The sequence below is a fragment of the Ictidomys tridecemlineatus genome, chromosome 4 (genome assembly GCF_052094955.1).
Source record: "Ictidomys tridecemlineatus isolate mIctTri1 chromosome 4, mIctTri1.hap1, whole genome shotgun sequence".
In the NCBI taxonomy this organism is placed as follows: domain Eukaryota; kingdom Metazoa; phylum Chordata; class Mammalia; order Rodentia; family Sciuridae; genus Ictidomys; species Ictidomys tridecemlineatus.
This window is the reverse complement of record NC_135480.1, coordinates 32,007,344-32,019,398: the sequence shown is the minus strand read 5'-3', so window position 1 is coordinate 32,019,398 and position 12,055 is coordinate 32,007,344. Positions and strand designations below refer to the sequence as shown.

At 40.6% G+C, this 12,055-nt stretch overlaps 1 protein-coding gene across 7 annotated transcripts in view; it reads right to left on the bottom strand.

The window, feature by feature from the left end:
* Positions 1-12,055, bottom strand: part of Wt1 (WT1 transcription factor) — a 47,400-nt gene that overhangs the window by 26,058 nt on the left and 9,287 nt on the right. For 4 of the 7 annotated variants that reach the window (XM_078046282.1, XM_005327443.4, XM_021727845.3 and 1 more), the window contains exons 4-5: positions 4,964-5,041; positions 3,883-3,933 (exon numbers count right to left, since the gene is read on the bottom strand). In XM_078046282.1, the coding sequence (XP_077902408.1) occupies positions 3,883-3,933; positions 4,964-5,041 (129 nt within the window). The remainder of the gene's footprint in view (positions 1-3,882; positions 3,934-4,963; positions 5,042-12,055) is intronic. The other 3 variants (XM_040284552.2, XM_078046284.1, XM_021727846.3) reach the window with 1 other exon arrangement.

The following is a 12,055-nucleotide window of genomic DNA, read 5'->3' as shown; positions in this document are numbered from 1 at the left end:
TCTCCAGATTCGACAGCCTTGGCCCTACCAAAAGGCACAGCTTTGTTTGCACCATACATCACTCACTGGGAGTCTTCTCGTTTTTTCCTTTCGAGCATCCTCAGGTCAAATACTGTGTGTTCCCAACAGCCTGTGAACTTCTTGGAGCAGTGAAGGGACATTCATTTTGCTCAGCGCTCCTTTTACATTTCTATTGTGTTCCATTTCCCACTCCCCCTACCCCAGTCCCCACAGAGTAACTTCCTCCTCTCTTTAATAACTTGGACCACAGTCAAGGTTGATGTGTTTCTCCATTTTGCAGGATATTTTCTTCAGAAGAGACAAAACAGAGGCCAACAGGGTAGCCAAGGCTTATTAGCAACCTTTGTAAATCAGCAACCCTTAAGAATACTATAGAAAATGTTTTTAAAGAAATGAAAAGCTAACAGTACAAGGCATCATGAATAGGATTCATAAAGGCAGATTAATCTTACAAAAATTCCTCAGCAATTTCTCCCACCACGGACCTGCTTTTAAAATCTAATTTCACTTTTTTATGGGTGTCAGAAAGTGGTTTCATGAAAGAAGGTTTCAGTACCTTCTTTCTGACATAAATTGAAACATGGGATTCTTCCATTTGAGGTCATAAAAGTAGCTTACAAGCCGAAGTCAGAAAATGAGTAAGGCAGGGTGGGGATGTGGTCAGTGGTAGAGCATTTGCCTGGTGTGCATGAGGCTCTGGTTCAATCTCCAGCACCAAAGGAAGAAAGAAAAAAAAAAAAAAAGATGGAGAGAGAGAAAATGAGTAAAGGAAGGAGGACAAGGACTCAGTCAGCAGGCAATAGCAACTCCCTACCATATCATCCTCTCCTTCAAAATCCTATCCTCACCCATTCCAGCACTGCTGCTGATATTTAATAAAGGTGTCTCCGTGGACTTGCTTAGGACACAAGGAAACAAGACTATTCTTTTTGGAGTCACTTTTTTTTTTTTTAAGTAGCTTTCAAGGAAAGAAGACATGAGTAAGTATTCAGAGGGATTTCATCTAAAGCATATAATATTTCATTAAAAATTAAGCATGCCTTATTTTCACAAGTGATATAGAAATTATGTCTTTTTAAAATTATGCTAAGCCTGGCATGGTGGCAAATGCCTGTAATCCCAGCAACTCAGGAATCTGAGACACGAGGATCACAAGTTCAAGACCAGCCTCAGCAAGTTAGCAAGGCCCTAAGCAACTTAGTCCCTACGTTCTCTCTGGTATTCTCTTGCCCCCAACAAGCTAGTTTTTCCTGTTATAGCTCTAGCTTGCTGCCATGATTTTTCCCATGTCAGGATACTACTAGTTAAGGATGAAAGCAAAAAGTTGTCTTTCTCTACTTCATGAAGTATCGTTTCATTTCCCAAATGTCTTTTCCATATTAACAATGTTTGTATCATGGCAAAAGAAAGTAAATTCAGTATCAGAGGGAATAATGACTCCACCCTGGATTGTGTCTCTTCTGGGAAGAAGCCAATTTTTCTACTGGAATTTAAGATCCACCCAAATTCAGTTCTCAGCTGTTCATGGGTTCAGAGGAAAGAGCTAAGGAGTCACCACCTTTGAGAGTAAAAAGAGAGGCAAAATGGAGTTGTGACACATCAGTGCACTGTAAAATCAGTCTAGTATGTCACAGACAGTATTTTTTAAAATGATGTGGAATAGAGTTGAAAAGATCAGCAGAGCAAAAACATATCATAAGGATAATTACTGTTTAGTGAAAATTTGTGCTTTGTGTGTCTATTAGAGCTCAGTGCAAAAGGTATTTCTAACTGTGGTCATAATCTGAAAGCCTAAGAAACTCTAAGGCCAGGTCCCAGAGTCAGAAAGAAGCTAATTCCAACATGGCTCTGCCACTTACTCCATGGACTGGGTTAAATGGCTTAGTCTCTCCAGCCTCATCTGGACATGACCATAGCTTTGGGGTGGGCAGGGGGTGATGACAGTAGTAAGGTCATCAGAGAAAACATGTATAGCCCTATATGTACCCTTAAATAAGTGGGAATTCACAAAATGGAAGCAGAAATCAATTGACTTAAATATGTTCTAAGGGATAAAGCTACCATGTAAGAGAAGATGTCAGAAAAATTAAACAATTGTTGACAGGTACACACTTGTAATCCCAGGAACTCGGGAGGCTGAGGCAGGAGGATTGAAAGTTGAAAGCTGGCCTCAGCAATTCAATGAGGCCCTCAGCAACTTAGTGAGTCCCTGTCTCAAAACTGAAAAATAAAAAGGGCTGGGGATATGGCTTAGGGGTTAAGTTCCCTGAGTTCAATCCCTGGTACCAAAAAAAAAAAAAAAGGAGAAAAAAGAAAAAGAAAATTAGACAATTGTAATTTTTTGTTTTATATGGGACTATACATTGGGGCCATTGGATCCTTGTTCTATAGCTTTCTAAATAAAGATTGTATTAAAAAATTTAACTTCAGAAATCCTTCCAAGATGTAAGTAGCCAATCAATGAAAACTTCTAGTTTTTTTCCTCTTACACAAGATTGAACAAAAACTATTTGCACTTTGTGCTTCATGCTTATATTATAATTTCTGACTCCCCAGTTAGTGACTAATATCACATATCTGGAGACCTTTAAAAGTATCAAAATTATCTCAACTCTGGAAAGATCAGGATTCAAACCATGCCAAGATTCCTTATCTGTAATTTTTGTAATTAAACCAACCAACCAACCCTGTAGTCCAGCATGCAGAAATTCTAAAAATTGAAACATACTTCTCACTTGGCACTCATGTTCTGTCTGTTGTTGGCATTTAATATGAGAAGAGTTACTAAGTTCTGAGTAGAGAGAAGGAAAGGAAGGAATTCAGAAATACAGGGTGGGACCCGAAAAGCCAAGAAATGTAAAAGAAGCTGGCAGCAGAGGAGGACAGAAGGCTAAAATTGTCAGCTGCCCCTTGGATGGAAGTGGGAAGAGAAGAATCCAAAGCAACAGAAGGCTTTCTACTTTGGAATCCAGAGAGAGGAAGTAGAGATTTGGATACAAGAGCAGAAAAATTGGGGTGGGGGTGGGGAGAAAGATCTGAGAGTAAATCTTAGAAGTTGATCGCTGAAGGATGATCCAAAAAACAGAACTGAGCCAACGAAAGAAGGAAGAAAGATGCAACCTGACTGGTGTTTCAGCAGAGAAAATAAAACAAAACAAAATAGCCACAGAAATGCCCCAGGGTGCAGGTATAAAGCTGAGGAAGACACAAATGTTTGCGAATGAAAAAAAAAAAAAGTCTTCACAAAGCCTGGCCACAGATTTAGAGTAAAAACTAAGTTCTCCTTGGGAGATTCAAAGGTAAATAGAGAAAAGCAAGTTTACCCAAGTTAAGACTGAAAGACTTGACTAATCTAACATGGGTAATGTCACAAATTTGGTGTTTTGTGACACTCACAAAGAAATGAACAGAGTTCTTGCTGCATGATTTTTAAAAATTATTTCCCCAGCCAGGCACAGTGGCACACGCCTATAATCCCAGTGGCTCAGAAGGCTGAGGCAGCAGGACTGTAAGTTCAAAGCCAGCCTTAGCAACTTGTGAGGCCCTAAGCAACTTAGTGAGACCCTATCTCTAAATAAAAAATAAAAAGGGCTGGGTATGTGGCTCAGTGGTTATGCACCCCTGGGTTCAATCCTTGGTACCAAAAAAAAAAATATATATATATATATATATATTTTCCAGGAGTATGCTGAGAAGAAACATTTCCACCTCCATTTGACCTGTAGCACGTCTATGATAAACATGAAGAGGTGGGGAGTAGGGATATATTTTCCCACCCCCCATCTGCTCCCTGATTACCCATGTCAGTCCTAACTCCTGCATTGCCCCAGACGTCAGTCAACAAGGCCATTGATCACTCACTTGCTCTGCCCTTCTGTCCATTTCACTGAGCTGGAGCTCCCAGTAGCAACTCTAGAAGAGAAGAAGAGGTGGGAATGGGGAATGGAGCATGGGGGCTCTGGAAAGCCCCCCTGATCCCAGATTCTAATGAGAAACCATGGAATACACAGAGACATTGATGCTAGCTGACTCATCAAGAGTGCTGAACTAAGTCCCTAATCCCACTAGGCCAGTGGTGGGATTTCGAAGGCACTAGAGAGAGGCTGGACAGAGCCTGGGCTTTGGAAATCTCTGGACAGATCTGGACTTGGAATCCCAGCACGACCACTTAGTAGGATGTGAACCTGGGAAGTTACGTGACTCTCTGAGCTTATAAAACAGGTAACTACAGTACCTACACCTCATAAGTCTGTTAGGAGAGAAGCCAAGGTAACCTAGGAAAGTACCTGCCACATCACAAGCACTTCATGAGTGTGGTATCCTACTGCCAGCTCCTCAAGACTTATTAGAAAACAAAGTGAGTTCTTTTATTGCTGAAAGCCAGCCCCACCCACCTGTGTTCCATCCTTCCTTCATTTTTAGGTGCAAGGAGAAGCTCCTATGTTCGGCAACTGAACTCTTTCTCTATGGTGGCTGTATATTGTGTGTGAGCAAAACCTGTTGGTGCAATTAGGTATGAGCACATCTGACTTTGGATTTTCCAAATCATCCTCACACAGATAGTAATTTGGATTCTGGATTTTTTACATGCAAAGCATTTCTTGGATAAGATAGTATAATGGTTAACATCTGTGATGCTGCTAGCCAAATATTAACATTAAACAAGGCTGCATGGACACAACCTTGCAGAATTTTAAAACATTCAACAAGGAGAGACCATATTAAATGTCTCCAATATTCTCAATTCCCTTAGTCCAGACAAAATATCCCGTTTGTGTTTTTGAAAATTTAATGAACACAGCCCACCAACTGGAGGACAGAAGAAAACATTTTAATGCTACATTTTTCTAAAACTGTACGCCCTTTGTAAGTTACAAGCACCTTTTAAATGACTTGAATAGGTAGAAGTCGCTGTTAAAGGGCAATGGAATAAAAACCTTACCCCTTTAAGGTGGCTCCTAAGTTCATCTGATTCCAGGTCATGCATTCAAGCTGGGAGGTCATCTGATATAAATTGTCACTGTTGGAAAACATCCAGAGTTAGAAACATATAACCATGCACAGTGCACATGCACACTCACACGCACAAATACGATTGTCTTCAAAAGCAATGGAGTTTTAATCTGTCTTTACAGTGCAAGCCTCTGAATTTTCCAGAATGACAGAATATGTGTGTCTGAAATTATTTTCATTCCATCCCACTGATTTCTGAACAGTTATTCACTTCACACACAGCAGAAGGGATGTGAGGGTAATTTGGAAGCTTTTTACAAAACCTTAGTATAGCAGACACTGGCATTTCTAAAGAGGTATTAAACCTTGGAGGAGAAGAGACTGAAGGGAGGGAAACTTTGAAAGGCAACACAGGCTGGATAACTCAACATTAAAGTTAAAAGCCTGGAGCTGAGAGTCAAAAGGCAGCAGATTAATTATTCGTGAAAAGGCCATTAAGTTGTTTTAATCAAAAGGATAAGTATCATGTGGATTATGAGGGCCTGAAAAGTCCGAGTGATGGGTGATAGATGACCTAACACACAAGGATGTGACAAGCCAAAGAAAGAGGATGATAAACTTTGTGCTCAGCTGAAGGAATTATTCTCTATATAAATTTTATAATCCTGGTACGAGTCAAATGGAGTTTTTAAAAAAAAAAAAAAAAGCAGCCAATGATTTACATTAAGATTCCCAAAAGAAAAAACACACCACCATGCAAACCAATCAAAAGCCTTTCTTTCTCCTTTATGTTTATCTTATTCCTAAGAAAATCAGCATATAAATCAATTACCAGAAATCTGAATTACTAAGACCTATTGAGAATAAATTGAGGCCAGAACTGAAATAGTTAATTATGAAACCAGAGACCCTAGAGATTAATGATTTGTCTGGAAACCTCACGTCTAAACACATTACAGGAGAAAATGTTCACTCTACCTTCGTGGCAGAAGTGAAAGAAGATAAGCAGCCTTCAATATCTACCGTGTGATATCAGATCCCAAATCCTGGACAATCTCCGTCTTGTCATGGCATTCCTTTCCGTTGCAACACTAATTTTTAATTCAGAGAGGGTTTGCTCAGGCCAACTGAACTAGGGACTTGTGGAGGGATAAGAGAAATTCCAGCAACATGGAATAAATGAATACTGGGCTCCCTCTGCATAGCTTGATAAATCATGGTGGAGTCCATCTGACTCACATATAATCACTCTGCAAATTATTTGGAACTCCTTGGTGTTGGGCACATGGGATAAGAAGGAAATCAGATTGCAGGAGGGAATTTTGCATATGAAAAGTGAAGTGACTTCAAACTCCAAGTATGCATAATTTCATTAGTCAGCGTATATCTGGACCCCATCATTCATCCCCATGTCCAAATGGCTATTATGCTACTACAATATCCTACATATCAATGAAAAAAATGATTACTTTCTCCTGCAGCTTCCCTGTTTGCAACAGCAGCCCGTGCTGGTCTGTGCCACTACATTTCGCAATTCCACAAATTCTTGCTGTAAGGCTGGTGTAATTAATTCCTGAAGGACCCCAACTTTTATTAGAAGTGCCAGCCTGCCGCATTTACCACAGGAGAGTTTCTTGAACTTTCTTTGGGCTGACAGTTCATTAATAAGCGGCCTCCTCCACAATCTTTCCACTGGTTTTTGTTCTCCTGCACCTTTTCATCAAGCAATCCATTTATTAATCTTGCCATTAATCTCAGCCAACAGGCATTGTATTCCCCAGGTAGCTCTATATTTTTGTCACTAATTTTTAAAAAATTGTTCACCAACTAAAATCACTCAGCCCCAGCTGACAATTTTTCTAGGCCCTTTGGGGATGTGGGATCTTTCTGAAATTATTTAATCTTTGCATAAGATGAAGAATATGATGGGAAAAGATGATGAGTGACAGAAGTTTATGTGCAAACCCAAAATATCTAACTTTATGATTCAGAAACTTTCTCAGACTTAAAAGCACAGTCCCACTGATTCCAAAGGGTCTCCACATAGGAGGATAACAAGAAAAAAAATGTTTTAAGGCCATTTCCTTGGTCCCCAGAATGCAAACTTTCTCAAATACAGGGTCTGTGTCTTAAATGTGTATGTATCTTCCTAGTGATTGCTTAATAAATGCTCTTTTCTGCATTGTCCAATAGGATAGCTACCAGCCACATGTGGCTACTGAGCACTGGAACTATGGCCAGTGCCATACACTGAAATAAGATTTGGGCTAGATTGGGCTAAAGTGTTAACTATAACATTTCAAAATTAATTTTATATGTTCTTATTATAATTGGTTTTAAGGTGCATAATGGCAAATTTTAAATTACATGAATAACTTGCATTGTGTTTCCATTGGATGGTGGTTCTTATAAGTTTGGGGACATTAAGCAAAGCACAGTTCAGTTCTCTGGACCTCAATATTCTGATCCATTAAATGGGAATATTGATCTGTCAGTCTAACTTTTATGGGGATATTCTGAGGCTCAAAGAAAGCAATGGAAGCTGGGGTTATGGCTCAGTGGTAGAGTGCTTGCCTTGCATGTGTAAGGCCCTGGGTTCAATCCTCAGCACCACATAAATAAATAAATAAATAAAAGTATTGTGCCCATGTACAACTAAAAATGTTTTTTTTTTTAAAAGAAATGGCTCTTTTAAGATGATACAGATAATTAATATAATTGAATCTCTTCTAACCTATCAAAATTTGCATAGCACTTACATACATCCTCAGTAACACGCATAACAATTTTGTGACATCAGCATAATTATGACCTCCATTTATGAGATGAGAACTGGGACTCCGAAAAGTGCCTAGTGCTGGCATGCTTGATGTCCCCCAGGTATTACTTGACCTCTAAGCCTAGTCCTCTCACTACCACTAAATAATACAGACAAGAATCTGGAGATCGAAGAGAACATGCTCCAGGGAATGTTCTGACCAACTCCGTCCCCAGGAAGGCACAATGGTGAAAGATGCCCAGGCATCCGCTTCAGTGAACTAAGGTTCCAAGAGGAACCCCACTTTGTGATTCAAGTTGTCCTGTAAGCTCAGCCTGCAAACCCCGAGAAGGGGACAGGAGGTGGGGATATCGGATGGGAGAGAAGGACTTCCAGAAAATCCCCAAGCTACTAATAGGTTTCCTGAGATAGGATCGGAGCTGTTTTAACCACATCCTGCCTTCTGCTGGCTGGGGCTCCGTGGTGGCTTGGTCAGTCGGCCTGGCTGGCACAACCTTTCCTATGGAAGTCAATGACAACAGTAACAATAACTGCTGCCGGAGAGAGGACAGAATGTGAACTTGGGCTAAAAATACCAGGCCTAAGCATGCTTGGGCTCTGATCTCCTTGGGCAATCAGTCAACACCCAGCTCTCATCATGGAAGTGCACAGAAAGAGATAGCACTGTTCAGGGAATTTATGGCCTCTCGCAAATAAAACCTCTAATTATTAAATAACCACTGTAGGTGTCGACTATCTCATTCCCAGAGGAGATCAGATAAGCAGGTAGTTTGGCTCACGGTGACCACAATGGTGGTCACGTAGGCATTTCAGCTTTAACTCTGTTTGAAAGTGAACTCTGAAACTGCAGGCTGCCAAAATATATTCCAAAGTCACAAGATCCTTTATTTTTTAAAGTAGATCTTTAAAAAAAAAAAAATCACTTGTTTCCTATGTTAAAAAAAATGTTTGAAGTTAGAAGCAAGGGAGAGAGGAAAGAAACTACTATAACTGGGATTAATGCAAGTTGGAGTAAAATAAAAGGAAGTCAGTCTTAGCAAAAAAGGGAACTTAAAAGGAAATCAGTAGTACATCATATAGAGTTTGTTTTGGCCTGGACTGCAGTATTACTGAGTTCTCGACCTCTGCACAAAAAGAAAGGCAGGAAAAAAAAAAAAAAAACTTAGCTATTATCTAGACCAGGACTCCCCCACTCTTCAAACGCACGTGTGATCCGAGCACATTTTGCATCATAAGTGTTTACTATGTTGGGCAGGACAAGAAAGAAAGGTTCATGTCACCACTGGACCAGAATCTTTCAGCCTTGCTGAGATTAGGATTTCTTTTGCCACATGATTGCTAGCTGTTTGCAAAGTAGCATCTTGGTACTAGAAAAGTTTCCCCCACTGGATAAAAAAAAAAAGTTGAGATAACTGGTTTCTGTGATATGAATTCATGATGTTTTCCAGTTTCTGCTATCATGGCCCTGTTCCATACTAAGGGAAAGGCCTCTGCTGGTTTACCTCTACCTATTAACCAAGTTTCATGCTAAGGCTGCATGCAGACATCCACATGGCCCTTTCCTGCTCTCTTCCCTCCAAAGCATCTTGGAAGCTGCCTGCCTGAACTTTCTGCCCAGCAGGCTATAGTGAATAATTATTTCATAGTCACTTTCTTGGTATTATAATTTCTCTCAAGCTCTCCAGCTAACCAAGAGAAAACCCCACTGGGGGTGTGATTTTTATTAATAAACACTTGGTCAGCACAAAAATTAACAGAAATATTTGGAACTGGTTTTTCCTTATCCCTGGAGACAAGCTCAGTTCAAGCCTGTGGCTTTGATAACACTATCTACCATCAGACAAAGTATTTGAGATCTTCCATTTTGCCTACCTGTGTGGAAAGCAAATAGGTAGTATTGTACTAGGTGAAAACACCAAGTAACACTCACATGGGTGCACATGAAAAGAGACGTTATTAATTATGCCTTTATTTTCTTAAGCACCGGTTGTCATCTGATTTATGTCTAAGTCGGAGGCCAACCCAAATGGTGAGTGGTGCACTTCCCATTGACCTGCCGATGCTGAGATTCCACAGAACCCCTATGGCTGCCATGGAGGTTTGTCTCATATGAAAGGCAGTATACTTCCAGAGTTGAAGCAGTATTACCTGATAAAGGGCCAAAATAGAGGAAATGGATATATCCTCATTTATCCAGCACAGTAGCTAAAGAAAGATACACAAAGCTAATAAAGGAATAAAAGAGAAAAAAAACACAGAATGTCTTTTTAAAAATCGGTGTGAATGGGAATATGCTTTAAAGTCCAGAACTTTTCAAAACAGCTCAGAGGATCAATTCATGAAGTAGGCGCAGTAAGGGCTCCAAGGACAGCAAGCAAAAGAGAGAGAAGAGGACTGGAGAAGATGGAGCAAGGGAAGAAAGAAGGGAAGGTTCAGCTGGCTGCCTGGTGAGGTGATATTCAGAGGTTGGACTTCACTATCCACCCGCTACCCGCTGGACATCAATGGGGTCTGCCCTTCCTGGGACCTTGCTTCTGGACAAGCACAAAGTAGTCAGTCCTCCTGGGTCAGATGAATGGACAGAAAGGTCCATGCCCTGGAATTCTTTAGGTGCCTGTACTGAGTTTCTCCCCAGTAGTTCATGCCCATTGGTAATGAGAGATGGAGTGGTCTGGAGTTTGAAAGACAGCTGTTTTGTGAGTTAGGATTTCAGGAGAAAGCTCAAGTCCACTTCTAACAGTATTCACCAAGAAAAATGCTGCCCCCTGAGCCACTAAGAGCTTTCTAGGGATTGTAAAAGGCTTTCACAACTGTGGGGGATAAAGTCTTCCAGTAAGACCCAGGACAAATGCCATCTTCAAAAAGAGAATGGCAATTATCCACATGGGTGCAGAGGGCAGGAGGATGGATTCTGAAAGCTCACTACTTGAATCTGAACAACAAATCTATCCCTTACTGTGTCACACTGGGGAGGTTCACCTCTCAGGGCCTCAGCTTCTTCCTCTGTAAAATGGGAGTGATAACCCATTGCTGACCTTGACTTGTTTTTATGGGGATTAAAGAAGTCAGGATTTGTAAGGTGCTTACAATGAGACCTGGTGCCCAGTAAATCTACATAAGCATTTGCTCTTATTATTTACCAGCAAAAGGTGCAGGCATGGAAGTAAGTATAAGGGAATTATCCAGACAAAGAACACTGAGTGGTCCAGCAATACTTGGTGATCCAGAGCACAGAAAGACTGAGAATCAAATCCTGGTTCCAATTCTCACTTACTGTATAACCTTGAGAACATCTAATTGAGTCTAATTTTGTCATGAGTAGTCAGAAAGGCTAAATGAGGGAACTGAAGAAGCCCTTGGCAGAGTGCCCAACAGCACACAACTAGCATGGCTTATTATAAGGAATCATGCTTTCATCCAGCTGTGGTCACTGGGTTCCATAAAGGCCAGCATGTGGTTTCAGAAGCTTTGGTGATGTTTAGACAAAATTGCCCACCTTAGTATTAGGGGGCCAGGGGCCTAGGACAGATGGATAAGGGAAACCATTTCCAATCACTTCCTGTGAGTTGAGTAGGGCTATTTTCTATTCATTGCTGTTCATATTCACACAATAATGTGAGCAGCTGTAACTTCTCAGATCTGTTACCTGAGAGAGAGGAGAGAATTATGCAAGGGACAAAGAAAGAAGGGGAACTTCTTGAGATTTCTCAAAGTAAACTCACAGTGTACACTGCTTATTTCATATCAGATATATACCACTGCCACCATTTCAGGTTGAAAAGAAAAAGAAGAGTCCAAGTCTGGGGAGACAAAAGCTTTGTGTGGGGGAGGGGAGAGGAAATGGTGGGGAAAAGCTGAGCAGTCTGCCTCAGGGGGTCAAATGCAACAAAGCAGACAAGACACAAGCAAGTCTTTCCCAAGAGGCCCCAATTTTAGAAAGAAAAAGGAATGGACCCAGGGACTAGGAGAAAGAACTAGTGAATATATAAAATTCAAAAGGTAAGCCATTGGACAATTAAAATTTCATCTTATTTTCTATGTTTTTCAAACATGGCATTCACAAAAGCATTTAAATACCCTTCAAATTTATTTTAGAATAGGAAAGAAAAAACCATATAACTATAGTAATGCTGGTGCACAGGCCCAGTTGTAAAACATCCATTTACCTATCCATTCATCATTAGTACATGGGAGGGACATGATTTGGAAAAGTGATTGGCAATGTTGTGAATTTAGGTTGGCTGGAACGTCAAAGATTCAAAAGCACATACTTTAAGGGAGCAAACTCTTTTCCTACAGGGG